We start from the raw sequence: 20,127 nt of genomic DNA on the forward strand, positions 1-20,127 counted from the left end.
AGATCTTGTCCGTGTGTGAAGAGATCAGAGGATCAGAGGTCAGAGGCCGGAGGTCTGTGCCCACGTTCCATGCTTGACGTCTTGCACCTCGCCTCCAGTGGCGCTCGCAGTCGGATCACAACGCTGCATACTGCTGCCCCACTCTACATTTCAGACTTGCTCTCATTCTCTGGTACTGAAAAGACCGTCGCGGCGTGCAAGACACCATATACACTGCGCACTTGCAAATGGCCAGACTTCCGCTGTCTACCTGACCGTAATGACCGTGTACGTTAGCGGAAAAGCCCTCAGGGCCAGCCTGATTCCAAAACACGAAACGGAACTTCCGCCACGAAGTCGACCGAGGCTCTCAGAACGACATGATAACAACGCGTGAACCCTGATGTGGAAACCAGTCAGCTCGAAGCGCATGAACACCTGGGATCAAACTTACAAGACACATGTACACATGCTCTGCGTCGACGTGGACACAGTGCAGTTCACCCAGCTTCTTGGCGAACGCAAACTCAAGGGCGGTCCCAGGGCGAGCGGCCTGATGGACCTCGAGGTTGTCGACGAGTAGTGGGTGTGGGACGCTGGCTTCATCCCTGCCTTCGTCCCAGGAGGAGGAGACGAGTAGCGCTGGGAGAGCCACCGAACCAGTGGCATCTGTTGACACCTCGGGGACCGTTCGTGGGTATGTGACGGCCAACGGCTCAGAACCAAGGCGACTAGACGTAGGAGCCCCAGCCTTGCGGCTCCCCAGAGGCCAAGCGTGGACCATGTCGGCGTCGCGCGTCTTGAACCTGTGGTCTGCCATATGGAGGGTATACCTGGACCACTCCTTGTGGTTCGTTGGTCTTTTCGAGCCGGAAATCTCGGCGGTTATGGCCCGGTACCCATGGAGACCGATGTGCACCTCGCTCGATGCGTAGATGTCCATGTCGCACCACGGCTTGTTTTCGACGGGAACCGGGATCGGTGCCCTGGCGATACCAGCACTCACTCCCATCTCAATGTTCTCTCCCGGGTGGAGGTTTGGGTTGAGAAGGTCCCGGAGGTTCAGCACAGCAGTGTATCCGAACGCTTCGTCCATGTTCGGCTTCGTGTTTGTCGCAATAGCCACCATGCCTGTATTAGAGTCAAGGTGTGGCTCGTATTCGGGGGTGATGTCCCAGCGGGTGTCGTAGACGCCCATATCCTCATCCAGTTCTCCGACCTCGCCAAACCGGAAGACATGTAACGGGAAGTCGGCGCGAACCACATTGGACGTTCGGTCAGGTAGAATCCAGACGTCCTGTCTTGGGTCGTCCTCTTCCTCGGCGTCCGGGTCTGAGAGTAAAGCAAGGTCGTGGCGCTTGCTGCGTTCGGTCCATTCGTCAAAGTCCACTTTCCTGCGGGCTCGATTGGCTTTATCCCATTGCTCTTTGGTCGGAGTTGGCGCTTGACTGTCGGCACGCACAATCGCCAAGCTCATAGTCTCCTTCTCGGCGGAGTCGACGCTCGTGCCAGTGATGCTGCATTGTGTGACACGCGGACCCATGGACACGAGAGTATGTTTGTCAAGGGGCCACACAGATTGTTCCTCATAGAACGCGGTTGGAATGTCATACCCCTGTAGGCTGATCAGTACAGGTAACCGTTTATAAGGCTGTTGGCTGAGCTGTACGCACCAACAGTTGATCTCCAGTCCGCCAGTCGAACAGCACGGCGCCCAAATAACGACAATTCACGTGTACCGTTCCACAGGCGCCGAGTACAACGCTTACTGGTCTTCCAGAAAAGTCAAACTCAAACTCTCCCCCCGCATCCCGCTCATCCACGACCGGCATGGGAATCTCGAGTAGACCCGTACCACCCATGGCCTCTGGGTGACAAACGGGCACAGCAAAACCATCGTCGTCAAGAACCACGGGATGGCCGGCAGCCTCGGGGTCCAGAAGATAAAAATGGATGTGGATCATCGCAGTGCCCATAGAGTCTGTGGCAGCATTGGCGGTGGCGATCATGTTGTCCGGTCGCGAGACGTCAAAGCTATCAAAGCATTTCTTAACATTGACTTTGTCGACTTGCGGCTTGAATGTGCGCGCGGGAACAGCTGCGAGCTCCGAGTCCCGATGCGTGTAGAGGTTGCGGACGGTCCAGCCTTGGGGGTAACAAACACCGATGAGCTCGGAGAAGGCCGAGTTCCTGTCATAGTCCGTACCGTCCAAGGAGTCCCCATCGCCATCGCCATCGTCATCGCCATCGTCAATGTCGTCCCGGACACGGTGTATCTGCTGCCCGTCCTTCCGTCCGATCTCTCCGTTATCCCCAATCCAAGAAGTGGCGAGCACACCTTCGCTCCACGCCAAGGTGTATAGATTTGGAACGTTGAGAATGTCAACCCGCTTGGGACTCATCGACGACCAGTTTCTCTGAATGTCAATGGCGCGCTGCAGACGAGGCCCGGACGGAAGTTGCGGGCTGCCACTACCCTGAGAGTACAGCTCGGCATGGGGGTTGGCTGTGAACGCGGCGCGGAGAACGAGTTGGAGCTTGGGCAAAGACGAGACGACGTCGTTGGTGTGAGTGCATGTCTGGACGCATCAGCGTGGTCGCACGCTGTCTGAGGTGACGATGAAGGCAAGCAACGTACAGCGCTGGCAGCCAAAAGGCTCTTCCAGTCTAGATCCAGCAGGATGTGTTCCAAGAGCGCTTCGTGGCCTGGCTCAGAGAATATGGCCGCGCTTGCCGACGACGACGGCCAAGTCATGGTCGGTGTGTGTAGTGTGCACAGCGTGTGGGATCAATGAGTGAGTGGGCAAATGCACAAACGACGCGTCGGTGATCCCGTTGCTCTTGGTAGTGATGGTAGTGAGCGGGTAGTGTCAAGATGACGACGACGCGTTCAGGCACCGTATACTGCGGGGCCCGATTCACCCCGATCTCTCATTCCAACGCAACATCCCTTTGTACACCTTCAACTCTTGCACACACTCGCTTCACATTCCCTCCTCTCTCCCCTTCGTCACAATGCCACCCAGGAAGGCACGCCCCTCCACGGGCGACACGCCCAAAAAGGTGTCCACGCCCAAGAAGACTACACCCAAAGCCAAGGCCACACCCACCAGCCCAACACGTTCACACAAGAAGTTGGGACCACACCACGCCAACGTCGTCCCCGGTGGTGCCGCCTCCTCTAGCAGCAGCCATGCGGTTGATCTTGAGACTGTCGAGCTCAACCTCCAGACCATCCTCAGCCATCCCGTGGACACCGTCAAGGCCCTCCTCTTTGCGCGCCGTTACTTCTTGCTCGTTGCTGGACTGCTCGCGCTGGGAAACTTGGTGGTGGGCGCGATTATTATTTTGAAGGTCCCTTGTAAGTGAACGGGATTGTAAGAGAAACGAACCAAGGAGACGTTTGCTGACCCTCTCCTGCCAGACACCAAGATTGACTGGCCCGCATACATGCAACAAGTCGACATGTTCCTCGCGGGCGAGCGCGATTATTCCAAGATTGAAGGCGAGACAGGCCCGCTCGTCTACCCTGCACTCCACCTGTACATCTACACTGTGTTCCACAAGCTCCTGCCCGCAGGAGCACGCGAGCGTCCTGCGCAGTGGATATTCCTCTGTGTCGAATTCATCACTTTTATTCTCGTCTCGGCCATCTACTTCCTCGCTGGCCGTACCAAGCACGTCCCACAATGGCTGCTCATTCCCCTCGTGCTCAGCAAGCGCTCCCACTCGATTTATCTGTTGAGGCTGTTCAACGACCCCTTCGCCATGGTATTGTTCTACGCCAGCGTGGTGCTGTTTATGCTCGAGAACTGGAAGGCCGCCTCTTTCGTCTGGAGGTGAGCTACCATGTCCATACGGGACGCAGCTGACAACCCCCCCAGCCTCGCCCTCGGCGTCAAGATGAACATTCTCCTCTTCCTCCCTGGCCTTCTGGTCATTCTCTTCCAGTACCGCGGCTTCTTCGGTGTCGTCGACAGCACGGTGATCTTTGCCTGCGTGCAGGTTGGTCTGCCCGGCATCTACTTCTTCGACGACAAGCAACAGCTCAAGATTTACTTCTTGTCCGCGTTCGATTTTGGCAGGCAGTTCCTGTACGAGTGGACTGTCAACTGGAAGTTCCTTTCCGAGGACAAGTTCTTGTCCCCGACATTTGCCAAGATTCTCCTGGGCGCCCACGCTGCCACGCTCGTTGCGTTTGGCCTTTGGCGCTGGTGCCCCGTCCCCGGCGGTACCGTGGCCACCTTGGGCCGCGGACTGCACAACCTCCGCGCGCTGTTCCAGCCTGCTATCCCCATCACGCAGCTTTCGTCTGAGCGTAAGTCAGCTAGGCAGCCGTCGCAATTCGATAGCACAGCTGACAACATTCCCAGACATCCCCCTCGTCCTCTTCACCTCCAACCTGATCGGCATGACGTTCGCGCGCAGCCTTCACTACCAGTTCCACGCATGGTACTTCCACCAGCTGCCCATGCTGCTGTACTTTGGTCTTGGAAACGGCGCCCCCAGCGTGCTGCTCGGCTGCATGATCCTTCTCGAGCGCGCATGGGACACCTTCCCCGCCACGCCCGGCAGCTCGCGTACTTTGCTCCTCGTCCACCTCGCCATGATCGCTGGACTGTGGCTCATGGGTCCCAAGCCCAAGCCCGCAGCGGCCAAGAACGCCTAAGCCTAAAACTGACTCCCAAAAAAAAACAACAAGTCGCTTGCTTGTTGCTAGACATGGGGATGAGAATGCAGCTCGTGTTCGTCCTCACAAGACAAGACAAGGCTGCAAGACACTAACAGATACAAAGTTTCCATCCATCACTAGCCATCGGCGTTCCTCAGTTCTGGCGGGACGTACGTCAACCCCAGAAAGCCAAAGATGTCCCTCTCAGTAGGCAAGTTGATCTCCACGTTGGTGTTACGGTCAATCACGCCCGCGCGGAACTTGTAGCCTCTGAAGCGCATGGTGTCAGTTGTGCCGGACTGGAGTGGGGAGGTTGGTTGGGTGACACTTACTTGTCCTCGGCATACCGTCTCAGATCCCGCTCAAACATCATGCTTCCCGACCAGCTCAGTGTGGCGGCAGCATACCTCTCTCGGGGGGCGCAAATCAGGTCAACACGGCGGTGTAGCCTCGCCCGAGATGTGGGTGTGTGCTTGGGTAGGCGGAGAATGACAAAGGCCTTGTCGAGGTTGTCAAAGTTTGACGGGTTGGAGTGTAACGGGTTTGTGGGGTCGCGCGTTGTCATGTCTAACGGTGGGTCAGTTCAAGCTTTCAGAGCAGTTGATGAACTGATTCGTATGGTGTCTGGGGGGGCACTCACGCAGGACGTGGGTGACGATACCGAGCCTGAAGAGACGGCTGCACAGCGCCTTGATCATTCCCTTGTCTTGTCTTTCGTCGCCGGCACCAGGAGTGAAGATGACGTCGACGTCCGAGGTGGTGAGTTTGCCGCGGCGGTACCTGCAAACAGAGTCAGAACATGGTTTGGACACTGTGACACCAGAGGCAAGACAGGTTGGAGGTGAACGGTTGATGACTGGACTCACCCGCCACATACCGTGTCCTCACACCCGGGAAGCAGTGCATGGACGTGTTCCATCACACACGCCTCAATCTCCAACACCTCATCTCGTGGTATCCTATTCACTCATGTCAGCTTAGAAGAATGGCCAGCCAATTAGCGGGACTCACGGCGCATCAAGGTCATCCTTCATCCCCAACCAATCCTCCACAATCTCACTCTGCCGCATCGTCCCCTCTGCTCTTCGTTTCCTCTTGGCCTTCTCTTCCTTTCGCCCAACGTCCGCGTCGGGGTCGACTCCGTCTTTCCCCACATAACACCTCCTCACGTCCTCCAAGGTCCTGCACCCCCTCCGGTCCCACAGCTCCGCTGCAGTCGCTTGGCCAATGGTGTATATCGAGGCGAATTCCGTCATGGCCTTGTAGCGCGCGGAGGAGACGATGGAGGCGGATTCAGCGACGATCCCGGTGGACAAGTACTCGTCGATCTGTACTTTGTCAGCTTGGAAATGTGAAATGAACTGAGCTCACTCGCTGGGCGACCTTGGCGCCCACGTCTACGAGTTTTCGCGCTTCAGTACCAGACTTGATCCGCCGCGGAACAGCTGGGAGTGGTCAGTTCAGCGAAAGCAGTGGTCACATCACGGAACTGTACATTTGAGAATCTGGCAGTCAGCACAGTCAGTCCGTCCTCACTTCAGCTCAGAGTTGCAGTTCTCTGCCGAGCTTAAAGCAACTCACGCTCATGCTCCGACGATAGCTCAGTATGTTACTGTTCTTCTGGGCGTGCTCGTCAAACTCGCGTTCGAGGTAGATGGGCTTGATGGCGTCAATCTGCTCTGGTCAACGTTCATGCCCCTTGAACCTGGGGGAGTGTGTGGGGCGATAAATAGGTCAACCGTGCGTGCCGCTTTGCTGACCGAGCTGCAGTTGGAGTGTGTGCCAGGTTTCCGTTTGGGTCAACAAGGCCGTGTTCACTCACGATATCTTGGTTGACACAGTCCAAGGGACTGGGCCGCTCCACACATAGACGGGGAATATCCTTGAACCGGATATCGGTCGGGTACGGCGTCATGTCAGGTTTGGGCGGCGGGTACGAGGTGGACGAGGCGGAGGAGGTGGACGAGGCAGAAGCGACAGTGCCAGTGACAGCGTCGTCGGCAAGCCGTGCCCGTTTCACGGGCCTGCCTTCCTGGCCTGGGGGCTCGATGATCTCCACGCTGGGATCGCGGCTCGTTCGTGCACCGCTCGGCCGGAGGACGCGATATCCTTCACGGTTGGGTAGGTGGGGTATCGTGCCTCGAGGTGCAGAGTTGGCCAGGTCGTATGCGTCTGTTATAAAGGTCGACGAGAGGAGGTTGGCCATGGTTGCCTGAGGGGTCAGGTGTCAGTGTGCGATCGCACAAATCTCGTCCAGGTGCCGGGTACCGTGCCGACGAGACGTGGTGTAGCGTGCTGCTGCGACGTCAAGGACTCTCGGCAGCACGTCTAACTCCAACACCCAGGACGTGATGCTGCCACTGCCAAGACTTACCACTCCAGAGCCCAGAACGCGCTCCAGCCTAGGTCTTCCCTTCAGAGCCGTGACCACGATCCTCGCCTCGGCCTTGTTCCCTACGACCCGCCCTCCGAGCTCCTCGATGCGGGCGCGCGTGCTGGCCAAATCCAGCTTGGCCGGGACGACATAAAATGTCAGCTCAGCGAGCACGGGTACGAGCGCGCCGTCATCGATATCGGCGTCGACGTCGGGATAGGGAGACGGATGGGTGTCCTCCCTGTCGCCGTCGTCGTTCGAGGTGAGGGACGCCGCGGAGGCGTGGGAAGAGGCGTGTCGTGCTAGTGCCGGTCGTGACGTGGACATGGCTGTGGATGAAGATACTGAGGATACATGTGTATGGTGAGAGTGAGAGAGAGAAAGAGAAGAGACAGGAGCGACAACGGAAGCGATACAGCTAACATAATTCTGAACTCTACATCTCGGATCTCGGACAGTTGACGGTGTTGTGCCTGTGACGTCGGCGAACGCCGATGGCGCCGACACATTTAGAGGGTTGTTACTCGAGGTGGATCTGTTCAGCTGTCAGTGCGTTGGAGCCAGCTAAAGATCTATAATCACTTACAAGAGCAGCAGAAACACGCGTTGGTACGAGCGGGGGAGGGAGCACAAGCCCAATCTCGTCCAGCTCTGTCACACGGCGAGGCTGCTCCGGCGAGTCGTCGACTTCGACGAGGACGGCCTCGAGCGGGAATGTGGTCTGTGAGGTGCGGGTGGGGGAGCTCGCAAGCAGGTGCGGTGCGAGGGATATCTCTTCAATCTCTTCGATGGGAGGCGGCCAGTCGTGTGAGATGCTGAGCCGGTTAGTGCAAGCAGAGACATCGCACTCACCTGTGAACAGGCTGGCTTGTCCACGGTGTCCCCGGGTTCTTGGATGCCAGCTTGAGTGAGGCGAGGACCCAGTCCTCTGCCTTGTTCCAGCACAGGTAGCTCATCCAACCTCCGACGAGCGGACGGGAAGTAGCTGGCCGCCAGAAACGAGCAGGGAGTTCAAACGGGATGGTCTGGCAGGTTAGCTCCAACGAGGGAAATGTTACCTACCTCTGGAGTCCACACCAAGTCTGCCTGGATGGAATCGGCAAAGATCCTCCCGTAGAAGAGCACCTCACCGCGCTCCGCGGCCCTGCGGATCGTTGCCGCCTCCTGCGACCGCACGTCTCCGCGTGTGTGGTGCAGCACTTCAGTGGGGAGGAAACGGATCTCGTCCGTTGGCGAAATGACAGAGAGGTGGACCGCGGTCGACCCCTCTGCCAGGGCCTTGACGATGGCCCACAGAGCCCAGTTGAGGCTGAACGTGCCGCTGATCCATGGAGTGTCCTCGTCGCTTCGCTCGGTGATGTGGCGGTGGACCGTCTCAGTGACCCACGGCCCGTCCCACGGCCCCTTTCGCTGGCTCATGGCCGCGCTGTATGCGTTCGGGGACATGCCCTTGAACACGCCCGCGCCAAAGCCCGAGGACGAGCGAGAACCGGTCCACTGGAGCGGGCTTGCAGAGTTGGCCTGGTGGACGCGTACGAGGCCGCCGTGTGATACGTGTTTTGAGAGCGCCTCGTACGTGAGCTCGGCAGGGAGGCGCGGCGGTGGGCCCTTGGGGATGGCGATGACGGGGGGAAAGTTGTTGATTTGGGGCTTTGCGATTGCGTCAACTGGAACCAGAGGCCGGATGAATGCTCCAGACTGCATGTTGGGGGAAGGGCGTGTAGGCCTCGGTGGAAGCGGGGTTGGGGAAAGAGGAGTCGCGCGAGGGGGAGGGTTGGTGAGAGGCCTACCCCCGATTCCTTGGAAGTTTGCAGCCAAGTACTGGGGTACGGGGGGAGACCTGGGGACAAAGGGGGGAGCAGCCGCCCTTATAATCGCATTCGACCTGTTCATCGCGTCCACAGCGCTCGCGACTGTACGTTGCGTAATGGGGACAGCAGGAGCGCGCGAGGCTGGCACCGCGACGGGGACAGCCCCACCAATATGCGGCACTCCCAACGTGGAGATGCGCTCCTTCCACGACTCGCGCTCGCGATAGCGGTGGACCACTGGAGTCGGGCCCTTGCGCGCTTGGCTGGGCATCCCCTGCGCCTTGAGGGTAACACTTGCGCGCTGGTGATAGAGGTGTCTCTTCTTTGTCTGCTTAAACTCGGCGAGGTATGCGCGAGCCCGTATCGCTGTGCCAATGCTCTTGTTGGACTTGCGTGAAGGGTGGGACTTGAGGGACGAGCGAGATGGCACCTCTTCGACCAGCAGGTCGTCCATAAGGTTCTCGATGCGGAGAGGAGAAGGGGACTGGACGTGTGACCTGCGGTGGGTCCCGTCGCCACGGTGCCACTTGTGGTTGGGGAGGAGTTGGACCTTGGTTTGAGGTGTCGTGGCACCACTCGGGCGCACAGTCGCAAGACGGTGCGGTCTGGTCGCGACCTCTAGACCTGTCCCGCCAGCGCGCTGGACCACCTGCGCCATCTTGCCAGCGTCCAGGGTCCTCCTACTACTACGACTACCGGCTTCAGTCATGCTGTCCACTGGGAGCTCCCATGGGGAGGGGACGAGCGCGTCGGCAGGGGGTTCGTAGGCAAAGCTCGGTATGAGTGTCTGGATGCCGGTGGGGTCGGGGCTAGAAACTGGAATGTGCGTGGCGTAGTCGGACATCGTGGACGGCAAGGATATGCCAGTGGTCGTCGTCAGATGTCAATTACGGAGGATGTCAGTAGAATGAGGAGGGGTCGACAACAAGAATGACGAGCGATGAGGTGTGAGGAAGGAAGACAACCAGTGGACTGTCTTCCCTCCGGACCTTCCCTCCACCTCTGCGGCTCTGCGCTCGCCGACCTGTCGCGTGCCGGCTTGTTTGGTCCGAATGGTTATGTGTCAATGCATCTACTGGGCCATCTCCGCCTTCACCGCCTCCTCGGCCGCCGCCTTGGCCTCGCGACGCAGGCTCATCTCCTCGGCATAACGCTGCTCCTTCACTTCCCGGCCATTCCTGCGACGAGTGTTGAGGTGGGTGCGGGTGAGGTCGCGCTGCCTCTCCTCGCCAGAGAGCTTGCCCTTCTTGTCCCGACGAGCGTCCTTGTCGGCAATCTTCTCCTGCTTTGAACGCAGACCTTGCTTTTCACGGAGCTGGGCAAGGACCCATGCGGGTTGGGGCTTGGCGGCAAAACCCATCCTCGCGAGGTCGTTCTCGGTGAGGTCCGGCGATGTGAGCTTGTCCCAGTATTTTGCGGTGTTCGCCGCGTTGTTGCCTTCGGGGGACAACCGCCACATGCATTGCTTGTGCTTGAGGTGGCTGAGAACGCTCGACTCGGAGGGCTGCTGCCATTCCTTCTTGATGAGCTGCATCGACTCGAGGACGGGAAGGATGCGAGTCTTCAGGTAGCTGCAAGGCGTTAGCACAGATGCCGGGGATGGAGGTAGTGTGGCCGTGACATAGCGAGGTAGTGCAACAGCTTGCGAGTGCACGAGTGACTGCGGCCCAACGTGCACGACGCTGCTGCTGCTGCTGCACACCTCCACCAGAGCCTGCCGCTTGTCAACTCACTTGCCAGAGTCAAACGGGTGACCCTCGGGCACCTGGATGCCAAGCTGGTCGTCGTCGCCCTTCTGCTTCTTCTTGCCCTTGGCGTTTTGACTCTGAGTGCCACTGACAGCGGCGCGGGGGTTGCCAACGGCGTCGGCGAGGATCTCACGGAAATGGCGAGGACGTTCCGTGAGCAGCGTCTGGACCATCGCAAAGGCGGCGCCGGTGGGTGCCCCCTTGGCGCGGACGTACTGCTGCTCCAGTGGCTTGAAGCCCTTGGCCGCCTTCAAAAGCTGAAGGGTGGGACGCATGTCGGTGGTGGTGTCGAGGACGTCGGTGTAGCTGTGGGCTCGATGTTGTCGACAATGAGCAACAAGTGGTCGGCGGCGAGCAACGGATCAGCGACAGACGGCGAATTGGGACTTTTTCGACGTGTGGCATAAGGGTGGAATTTGATCCCGCCAAGGCCTGTTCCACTGCTGCTTGGGACTTTTGTTGAACAGCGACGAGGACGAGCAACTCGACAACCACCACCACAACCACACACCCCTCACACGCACACCATGCATCTCCTCGGTCGCCACCTCCCCGACCACCAGCTCATCGGCTACGCCCTCAAGGCGTTTTACGGCCTCTCGCACCACACCTCCCGCCGTCTCCTCGCGCGCATCTCCATTCCCGAGCGTGCCCTCGTCTCCGAGCTCACCGAAACCCAAATCACCGCGCTGAGCGGTTTCCTCTCGTCCCCCTCGACCGCTCCTCGCGCGGCGTCCACTCCCCTTGCGCCTCCCCTCTTTGGCGCTGCGGCTGCGTCGTCGTCGCGCGTCCCGCACCCGAGCGACGCCGAGCTCCAGGCTGCCATCCTCGCCGACCCGCTCAACACCCTCCTCATCGAGTCGGACCTCCGTCGCTCGCGCAACGCCGACATTGCCCACCACCGCCAGATCGGCACCTACCGCGGCCGTAGGCACGCCATGGCTCTTCCTGTCCGCGGACAGAACACGCGTACCAACGCACACACCGCCAAGCGTCTGAACAGGCTTGTCCGCAGGGCTTACAGGTGAGTTGGAAGGAAGCGCAACGCGCAGCGTTGCGCGAGCGACTGTATTGTGAGGGGGTGAAGGACGGTGTTTGGAGAGGCAGGAGATGTTGTCCCGCAGTGGGATCGCCCGTGTACTCCGGCCCATCAACTGCTTGCGGGACAGCTCGTCCAGCCTCTCCGTCACCCTTCCTCTCTCCTCCCTTTCCCCAGTCGCCCCACGGCACCCAGCGGCCAGCTGAGGCTCCCGGCAACCCAGCTGACACGTTACCCCCCCAGCACATCTCCCATCCTCAACATGCTCGCGGACGCAGAGGTGCCCCAGCCCCCGTCCGAGATCCTCAGGTTGCTCGGCAAGCAGTAGAAGAGTCTCCTGTTGTATACTGAGAAGCAACAACAAGAGAGATTCCCGTAGACGACCCCTTTATCCCCCCCGGCATGCACCCACTTCATATCAGACCGTGGCCCGCGTGAGGCGGGTTGCTGTGCCGCGTACGCGCGTTCTGGTGTCAAGCACTGTGGCATACTGAACGGCGCGAGGGGCACTTCGACGTTGGCAAAGAGACGCAGCTGTCGGTGGACTGGGGAAACGCTTAACGTCGGGTGCTCGGTGCCATGGACCGCGCGGCACTCGGCTGGAACACGAGCGCATGCGCTGAGCGTCTATCAGTCAGTCAGGCGCTGAATATCTGTAGCTAGATCCAAAGCAGAACAAGCCTACCCTTGGCGCTTCGCCCATCCGTATTTGTGGCACTCACCGGATCTCGCTGGGGAGCTGGGGAGCTGCTTTACACCGTCTTGTCCCGAATGTGTCCGGTATTGGGACAAATTCAAATAAGCCACGGGCTAATGGCCTAAATTGCCAGCCCGGCGAATTAGACTGGCATTCATCGAGGCTCTCTGCGCCCTGCGCTCTGTCTGCTCTGTTGATCACCTCTCCGCAAACGAGCATCCACCAACGAGCGAGCCCTTCCGAGCGTCGAGGTCTCTCTTACACAAACTATGAGTCTTCTCGCCTCCTCTGCTCTGCTCCGCCTCTGCGTCTGCGTCTGCGTCTTCGACGCGAGATGTAATTACAGCATGGTGGAATTATCATGTTGGAATTTTACGTAAATACTAGCCCGGGCTCATACTTGGCGAGGCGCCACGGGGCGGCCGACAGCACCAAAAGGAAACGGTGTGGTTGTTTTGCTTTTTGGTTTTGGTTTTGGTTTTTTGTTAATTCCTGAAAACGAGAAAGAAAGGAAACGAACGATCCAGTGTTGACATGTTCTTGCGGTTGCAGTCTCTCGGCGCGGTACAGGGTTTACAGAATGCGGATTGGGTGGGAGTGGGTGGGGTCGTGGTGTGGTCGTGTCCATGCAAGTTTACGTGGCCCTTTATGTTGCCCTCTAAAAAACATTGAAGAAGATGATGCGAAGGGGGGTGGGGGGGAAAGGGTTTCGTCTACTTGCTAGCGCGGGACGCGACGAACACACCGGCAATCACCACGCCGAGGAAGCCGATGGCAGCAGGGAGGGCGAGGTCCTTGGGAAGCACGCCAAAGATGAGGTCCTCGGGCTGAGGGGGCAGCTTGGCGTGCACGGCGTGCGCGCCCGACGCGCCGTACGTGGGCACCTTTGCGGGGTCGGCGTTGGGGTCCGAAAGCTTGGCCTCGACGTCCTCCTCGACCACGATGGGGACGGCAGCGACGACCGGTGCAGGGGCAATGGGGGCCGCGGGGGGCTCGGGGACGGGCTCGGGCTCGGCGGCCTTGACGACCTCGACGACGGGCTCGGCGAGGCGTGCGGCCTCCTCCCAGCTCTTGCCGCCGTTGACGTACAGGACGATCCTGTCCGTCTTCTGGCCACGGGCAATGGCGACGGCGTCCGAGACGTCGCCGTCGGCAGTGATCTCGACGAGGTCACCGTCGTCGTCTGTGTACGACAGGGTGAAGATGGACGGGTCGGGAGCCGGGGCGGTGGGGTCCTCGGGAGTGTCAAAGAAGGGGTCGACAGAGAGCTTGCCGTGGACAATGTCACGGAGAAGCTCATAGTTGTCGTGACGGGCCTGGAAGCGGTGGGTGCGGCCCGAGGGGGTCTTAAACTTGAAGACGTAGGTGCCGTCATCGACCGGCAAGGGAGCCGGAGCGACCGACGAGGCACCAGTCTTCATGCCAATCTCGGACATTTCGCCGACGACCGAGGCAGAGTCGCCAGGCATGACCTCGGAGATGGGCGAGGTGACGCTCGAGAGACCGCGCTGGTGGCCCAGCATCTTGGACGAGGGCGAGTCGGGCACCTCAGACACGGACAGGGCAGAGTGGGTGTCGTCGTCGGCACCGGCAGTGTTGAGAGTGTCAAAGAACTTGCCCCACATGGGACCGGCCTCGGTGGTGCGCTCCTCGTTCATCGACTCGATCTGCTCCAGAGTCGCGTACGTGAGCTTGAGCACGTCGACGATACCGATCAGACGGCCGTCGTCCTCGACAACGGGAAGGTTGAGGTAGTGGCCGTTGTGCATCTTCTTGAGGGCGTCCTGGACAATCATGGCAGGAGGAGCAGTGTCCGGGTGAGGGGTCATGACACGGACCACCGAGCAGCGCGCGGCGTCGAGGCCTGCAGCAATGACACGGAGGACAATGTCCTTGGACGTGAAGATACCGGCAATCTTGGGAGGGTTCTCGCGGTTCGAGACGCCGGAAAGGACCGAACCGGGGTTGGCCTCGAGGACACAGACCGCGGTGGTGCGGCGCTCCTTCATGAGGCGGGCGGCCTCACGGACCGAAGTACGGGGCGACACGGTAGGAGGGGGGAGGCTAGTGTCGAGAACCGACTGAAGGTCGGGCTGGGCCATACGGTCACGCAGGGCATCGACGTAGGCCATCATGGCAGCAGTGTGGGGGTTACCGACGAGACCGGGGCCGAGCTCGGTCTGGACACCGGCGAGGGCCGCCGAGAGCTGCGAAGTGGCGTCGGCCGAGCGCTCGACCTTGGCCAGGGCGTCGTGGAACACCTTGGTAATGTCCAGCAGACCGACAACGTCGCCGTCCTCGTTACAGACGGGAAGGTGGCGGAAGTGGCGCGAGACCATGAGCTGGAGAGCGTCCGTGGCGGACGTGGTGTCACGGGTGACCATGGGGTTGCGAGTCATGATCTGGGCCACGGTGGTGGTACGCGGGTCGAGGCCATCGGCAGTGACGCGGAAGGCGAGGTCCTTGGCGGTGAAGATACCGCTGAGCCCCTCCTCGTCGTCGACAACGAGGACACAGTCGGTACGCTTGGCAGCGCACAGCTGCGACGCGTCGGCAACGCTCATGCCCTCGGGGACAGTGAGGGCGGGGCTGGGACGGAGGCCAGCCACAGTACCCTTCATGGCGCGCTTGGAGGGACGCTTATAGCTCGAGGTAGCCTCCTGGGCCGGAGCGCCGCGGCCGCCGGGACGCTTGCGCGAGAGTTCATTCTCAATCTTCTTGCGCAGCGACTGGAGTTTGGAACCAAGGCCCTTGCCCGAGACATTGCGAGAGAGTTTGCCAGTGGGGGCGATTTCGGTTTTGGACAAGGACGAGTGGTAGCGTTTGCGCACCGCGAGTTCGTCCGAGGCACCAGTATCGGCAGAAGACGAGGACGGTTCGGCGGTCGTCGAGGTCATGTTTGGTGAGGAAGCACCGGGGAAGGCAACGGGAGCACGTTTGCGTTGTTCAGGCGACGCCGTGAGGTTGGGAGTCGACGAGGTAGCAGCGTTACCAGGGAGACCAGGGAATTGGACCGATCGTCGTCGTTCGGCATTGGGAGAAGTGGGGTTGACGTTGGGGAGGCCCGACGGTTGAAGAATGGGAGAGTGAGGGTTTGAAATGGGAGGAGTGTCGAGTGGTTTTGTGTGTGGTGGGGTAGGAAGGGCGGGGACGAGGAAGCCCGAGTTGTTTGTGTGGCCGTCGACGGAGAGGGGCGGGGAAGGGTTTGAGGGAGAGAGCGTGAGGGGGAGGGTCTGAGCGTTGGACATTGCGACGGGTGGGATAGGGGTTGCACAAGAAGAGAAAAGAAGCAGGAGGGGGAGAGGGGGAGGGGAATAAGAGAGATAGGCGACGAGCACAGGGGCTACGGCCGTAGTCTCACGTCGAGGCCAATGTGCAGAAGGGGCAAACAAGCCAAGAAGGGTTGCACGGAACAGCGAGCACACGGAGGTGACGGTGGGGACAGAGTGGGCAGTGAGGAAGGACGAATGGGTGATGGGTGAGAGGGGTTGGTGCCCGGTGTTTGGCTGGGTTATATCTCTCTGCAACGCCACTGGATCTTTGGGACCCAACGCAGGAACCCACTCTCAGCCACCACAGGCCCTTCTCTCTCCCTTCGCACCCAAGCATGGGCCCTCTCTTCCACGCCAGCACCCATGCGTCGCTATCATCGGCCCCTCTTCCCCGGGTTTCGCTGTGCACAAGTGCGTTCTGGGCAGCACTTGCTCACCCCCAAGCACACAAGACAATAGACTGCAGTGCTCCGTGCCAGACAAGAGTCGGAAGAGGGGGTGGGAAAACGGAACGGAGCAGGACGGACATCGGAGCCAAGAGGCAAACGAGCAACAAAAGCGTGTGTGCACACCGGACACGCAGAGCACGGATGTGGACTCACCTCGTCGCGACGGTTCTGCTTCTTGCGTGTGTCGACTGCTGCGACTGGCGAGTTCATGTTGGCTGCTGTGAGGGACGATGGGGATGAAGGGGATGGTGAATGGTGCAGTCCGCCGTTGGGTACAGGGATGCGGGACATGGAGAAGGAAAGGTGTAAAGCGGGGGCGCGGGGATGTTTGTTGTAAATATCTCTCGCCAGTGTGTCGTCGAGTGTGTGTTGGCTTTGTTTGGGCGAATGCCCCGCCTAGTAGTGCATCAACCAACGCGCCTTTAGGGTCATTCCGCTAAACGGCTCTGTTAGGGTTTCGGACAAGACGGCACCAGACCGCTCGCGACGCGCAGACGCGGCGGCAAGTTCAGGAAGGAAGCTGCCCAAGACAGAAATGATATGGCATTACCCACGTGCATGATACAGCGCTGTTTCCGGTGCTATTAGGTCCCCATTAGTCGTACTCCATCCGATTAGGCCCAACGACCCATTTTGATTGCACCGCTCGTTCCCGTGACCTCTGGCGACTGTGCGCGTCCGACGGGTCCCAGTCTGCAGCGTCTCTCGTTATCGCCCCGCTGATTGGAGAAGCTCGGCCACAACATTGGCGACGACATGGCGAATGGAATGCAGAAAGGTGTAGCGAAAAAGTGTGGAGCCGAACAAGGCTCACGGGTTGGGGTCGATGATGGTGTGGCGCCGTCATGTCTTGGTTTTGAGGAAAACCCAAACAAACATGGACAGCCATCTCTTCGCAACCTTGGCATTGTGGCACTCTGCATGTATTTGTGGCATCCGTCCCCACCGTGTATCACAATAAGGTAGTAGCCTGGCTGCCTCTGTCTGTCCGTCTGTCTGTCGAGGTAGCCAAGTCCATACACAACCTAGAATGAAATGAGAGTCACCGTGTCGGCCTGCGAACAGTGTCAGTCCTGAAGAACCAGCGCACAGCTCCCATCACATACCTGAGCGAGCACAACCGTCTGTCCGTCAAACCACACCGCGTCGACGCCGCCGCCGCCACCCCCGCTGGCCACGTCACAGAACACGGGCAGCCGGGCTTCGGTGTACGGTGCCGACACCGGTTCCCCTGCGTCGCCCGCGTCGTTGGGCTGCTTCTTCACCAGCAGGCCAAACTCGCGCGCAAACTCTTCATACCAGTGCGCACTGCCCACGGGGTGCGTGCCGATCCACGGCCCGTGCACGCGCTTACGGCTGTCGGTCGCTGCAGTCGAGGACGAGGACGAGGGAGAGGACATGGTCATGGCCATGGCCATGGCGGCCAGCTGGTCGGAACAAGTGACGTGGCGAGGACCAGCCACCGCGCCAGTGTCATGGGCCACAGGTGGGGCCGGGATGGCTTCTGGCGCGTGGTTGTGCCACCTGTCCCACTGGCCCGTACCGCCCAAAAACCACTTTGCGGCGTCCATGTTGAAGCTCGGTGGGAACCCGACGATGCCCAGCGAGTAGTTGCGCAACGTGAGCGTCGAGCACCCGTCGCGCGATTTCGGGACGGGCGTGCCCACCGTGTCCCAGCGCAGGTGCTTGGCGGACTCTTTTGTCGGAGACGGGTCGAGGTAGAGCACACGGGAGGCGTACGTCGCCGAGCCGGGTGGTGGTGGTGGTGGTGGGGATGATGAGCCCGTCGTTGTCGCTGTCGTTTCAATGTGGGCATACTCTTTCCAGCTTGCAAACTCGGTGACCACCAGCTCGGCGCGCTTGCACACCAAGGGGTCGAGACACTTTGAGAAGACGGCAGCGTGTCGCTCGACGCCCTCCTCGCCGCCCAGGGCCTGCAGGAAGGATGTCGGGCGGGAGAGGGAAGGGGAGGAGGGCGACGCGTCGCCGAGGTCGAACAGGTCGGCCTCGTCGGCCTCGTGGACAATAGTCGTGAACAGCTCGGGTCCATTAGCCAGGCGGAAGTCGTCGAGGAGGACCTCGTCCCATGTGCGGTCACCGTCGTTGCCGTCGAGCCGTTCCTCGGCTAGGATTCCCACAAGGCCGCAGAGGCTGTAACGCATCTTGTCGGAGAGCACGGCAGTACTGTCGAGCTTGCCGTCGGTGACATGCTGATGCCACTTGCTTAGAGCGGCGGTAATGGCCGTCTTTTTGAGGGACGGCGAGACCATGGTCGGGATCACGGCTGCGCTGAGGGCGCCACGCATGAAGTGGTCTGAAGCGGTGGCGGTGCCGCTGCCGGCGTGGCCACGGCTGCTGATGGTGAACGAGACCGTGCCGAGGTAGTAGCTGTCGCTGAGGGGCGGGTATAGTGAGACGCTGCCGGTGAGGGCCGGGGCTTTGCCGTCGCCTTCCGTCTGGTCCACGAGCGCCGGGAGCTCGAGGGCGACGAGGTATCCGACCGCATCGGCCACGCCGTCGTCGACGGTCCAGCAGTTGTGCGCGGGGCATGGCACGAGCGTGGCGGACTTGTCCTCTCGACGGTACGTAATGTTCGCGTTGCGGGAGACGGTGTTGCCGACATGGAGGACGGTCAGGTAGCACGTGGGCGGCACACCGGGCGACGGCACGTTCGTCGACGAAATGGACGAAACGGCCTCGAGGACGATCACATGTTTGGACGTGAAGAAGTCAAAGTCGAGCATCTGGTTGGTAGCGGAACGAGTCGCGGACAATCCGACACAGACACCTTGCTGCCAGTTCCACACGGCCAGCAGGCCGGCCGACACACCTCCCTCCTGGGGCGCAACCAAGAGGCCGACAAGGCCGTTGGGCCCGACTTTGAGCTTGTACGCGACCTGGTCGGTGCTGTCGGGCTCGAGAAGGTCCACATAAGGCCGCGCCGCGTTGGGGTGCTTGATTGGGACCCCCCACTCGTCAGTCGAGTGGCCGAGACCCGTGGGGCGCAGCTGGTAAAAGTAGATACGGTGGCGACGGCCGACGAGGTACGAGTCTGGCTGGTTGGAGGTCGACTTGCCCTTGTCGCTGTCCTTGGAGTATCGAACGGTGATGCTGGTGGGTCAGCAGCTGTGGGTGACAAACGATTAGATGCGCTCGCAACACCCACGGTTGAACAGCCACAGCCACGAGGTTCTCGTCCGGCTGGATCGCCACAGCGGCGACGTCTTGGCGGATGCTGTAATCCCACATCCAGACGTTCTGGTCGTTGGACGCCCCCGCGGGGCGGGGAGGCATACACACGTCTTTCACAGGAATAGAAGCTTTGGCCTTTGAGCTTCCAGAAGACGACGAGAGCACAGTCTGCTGCACCTCGAACCAGGGCGGGAGGGCCCACACGGTCCAGCCCGTTGGCTGTGTGCCACCCAGCCGGGTCTTGAGCGTCACCATGTACCCGTCGCGTACAGCCGCGACGGGTCCGCGCGTGTGCACACAGCGGATGAGCGAGGGAGAGAAGCGCTGGAGGGACTGTTCGCGGAGGTATCGCTCGGTGTCTTGTGGTGTGCGCTTGGGTTCAGTGTACGGTGTGTCGCTGGGTCGAGGGAGGTGTTGGATGTGTCTGACCAGGTTGCCCTTGGGGTTGCGCTTGAGAACAATGGTAGGTGCGCGGAGAGGGAGCTTGCCTCTAGGAGGGGGGAGAGGTCCGTCAAGGGAAGGAGGTGGTGCGGGGAGGCTGTAGACGAGGTTGAAGCACCGGTCACGAACGTCCGGGTCGGTGGTGACCAAGTGGCGGAGGTTGCGGCATGTCTGTGGAGAGCTGTCAGCGGGTCTTACGGGAGGAAGAGCTCACCTGAGAGAGGCTGCAGTAGTCGTCCACGCAGTGGTAGATGATGGGGCGGAGGACTGCCCAGTATGCAGGCTCTGTGAAGATGAGCCGCGCAGCAGAAGCGGCCGCGGCCACCATCGTTAGAAGAGGTGGAGAGGGTCAGACGCGGTGGGTGAGAGAGTAGGTTGAGTGAGAGGACAAGAGAGAGACATGCAGAGATGGGAGGGGGGGCTGATGGTGACGGAGACACGGTGGACGACGTG

The 20,127-nt window shown here is 60.4% G+C and overlaps 8 protein-coding genes across 8 annotated transcripts; 2 read left to right on the forward strand and 6 right to left on the reverse strand.

Moving 5' to 3' along the window:
• Window positions 1-349: 349 nt before the first annotated feature.
• Window positions 350-2,734, reverse strand: EHS24_006781 (uncharacterized protein; the record flags this gene model as incomplete). The annotated part of the gene is made up of 4 exons (XM_028622183.1): window positions 350-379; window positions 434-1,594; window positions 1,749-2,558; window positions 2,618-2,734. The coding sequence occupies 4 exons, from the start codon at window positions 2,732-2,734 to the stop codon at window positions 350-352; spliced, it is 2,118 nt and encodes a 705-aa protein (XP_028477075.1).
• Window positions 2,735-2,994: 260 nt separating this feature from the next.
• On the forward strand, window positions 2,995-4,648 carry ALG3 (dolichyl-P-Man:Man(5)GlcNAc(2)-PP-dolichol alpha-1,3-mannosyltransferase; the record flags this gene model as incomplete). The annotated part of the gene is made up of 4 exons (XM_028622184.1): window positions 2,995-3,340; window positions 3,404-3,818; window positions 3,864-4,297; window positions 4,353-4,648. 4 exons carry the CDS (start codon window positions 2,995-2,997, stop codon window positions 4,646-4,648), a joined length of 1,491 nt encoding a protein of 496 aa, XP_028477076.1.
• A 140-nt stretch (window positions 4,649-4,788) lies between these two features.
• On the reverse strand, window positions 4,789-7,352 carry EHS24_006783 (uncharacterized protein; the record flags this gene model as incomplete). The annotated part of the gene is made up of 9 exons (XM_028622185.1): window positions 4,789-4,921; window positions 4,984-5,218; window positions 5,292-5,431; window positions 5,855-5,979; window positions 6,023-6,096; window positions 6,147-6,156; window positions 6,233-6,325; window positions 6,474-6,863; window positions 7,026-7,352. The coding sequence occupies 9 exons, from the start codon at window positions 7,350-7,352 to the stop codon at window positions 4,789-4,791; spliced, it is 1,527 nt and encodes a 508-aa protein (XP_028477077.1).
• A 193-nt stretch (window positions 7,353-7,545) lies between these two features.
• On the reverse strand, window positions 7,546-9,680 carry EHS24_006784 (uncharacterized protein; the record flags this gene model as incomplete). The annotated part of the gene is made up of 4 exons (XM_028622186.1): window positions 7,546-7,560; window positions 7,612-7,840; window positions 7,878-8,050; window positions 8,088-9,680. 4 exons carry the CDS (start codon window positions 9,678-9,680, stop codon window positions 7,546-7,548), a joined length of 2,010 nt encoding a protein of 669 aa, XP_028477078.1.
• A 228-nt stretch (window positions 9,681-9,908) lies between these two features.
• On the reverse strand, window positions 9,909-10,859 carry EHS24_006785 (uncharacterized protein; the record flags this gene model as incomplete). Its single annotated transcript, XM_028622187.1, has 2 exons — window positions 9,909-10,407; window positions 10,570-10,859. The coding sequence occupies 2 exons, from the start codon at window positions 10,857-10,859 to the stop codon at window positions 9,909-9,911; spliced, it is 789 nt and encodes a 262-aa protein (XP_028477079.1).
• A 252-nt stretch (window positions 10,860-11,111) lies between these two features.
• EHS24_006786 (uncharacterized protein) lies at window positions 11,112-11,951 on the forward strand (the record flags this gene model as incomplete). The annotated part of the gene is made up of 2 exons (XM_028622188.1): window positions 11,112-11,608; window positions 11,867-11,951. The coding sequence occupies 2 exons, from the start codon at window positions 11,112-11,114 to the stop codon at window positions 11,949-11,951; spliced, it is 582 nt and encodes a 193-aa protein (XP_028477080.1).
• Window positions 11,952-13,033: 1,082 nt separating this feature from the next.
• EHS24_006787 (uncharacterized protein) lies at window positions 13,034-16,332 on the reverse strand (the record flags this gene model as incomplete). The annotated part of the gene is made up of 2 exons (XM_028622189.1): window positions 13,034-15,841; window positions 16,195-16,332. The coding sequence occupies 2 exons, from the start codon at window positions 16,330-16,332 to the stop codon at window positions 13,034-13,036; spliced, it is 2,946 nt and encodes a 981-aa protein (XP_028477081.1).
• Window positions 16,333-17,066: 734 nt separating this feature from the next.
• EHS24_006788 (uncharacterized protein) lies at window positions 17,067-20,002 on the reverse strand (the record flags this gene model as incomplete). Its single annotated transcript, XM_028622190.1, has 4 exons — window positions 17,067-17,096; window positions 17,148-19,152; window positions 19,208-19,845; window positions 19,889-20,002. 4 exons carry the CDS (start codon window positions 20,000-20,002, stop codon window positions 17,067-17,069), a joined length of 2,787 nt encoding a protein of 928 aa, XP_028477082.1.
• Between the last annotated feature and the right edge of the window lie 125 nt (window positions 20,003-20,127).

Source organism: Apiotrichum porosum, assembly GCF_003942205.1.
Source record: "Apiotrichum porosum strain DSM 27194 chromosome Unknown scaffold_4, whole genome shotgun sequence".
In the NCBI taxonomy this organism is placed as follows: Eukaryota; Fungi; Basidiomycota; class Tremellomycetes; order Trichosporonales; family Trichosporonaceae; genus Apiotrichum; species Apiotrichum porosum.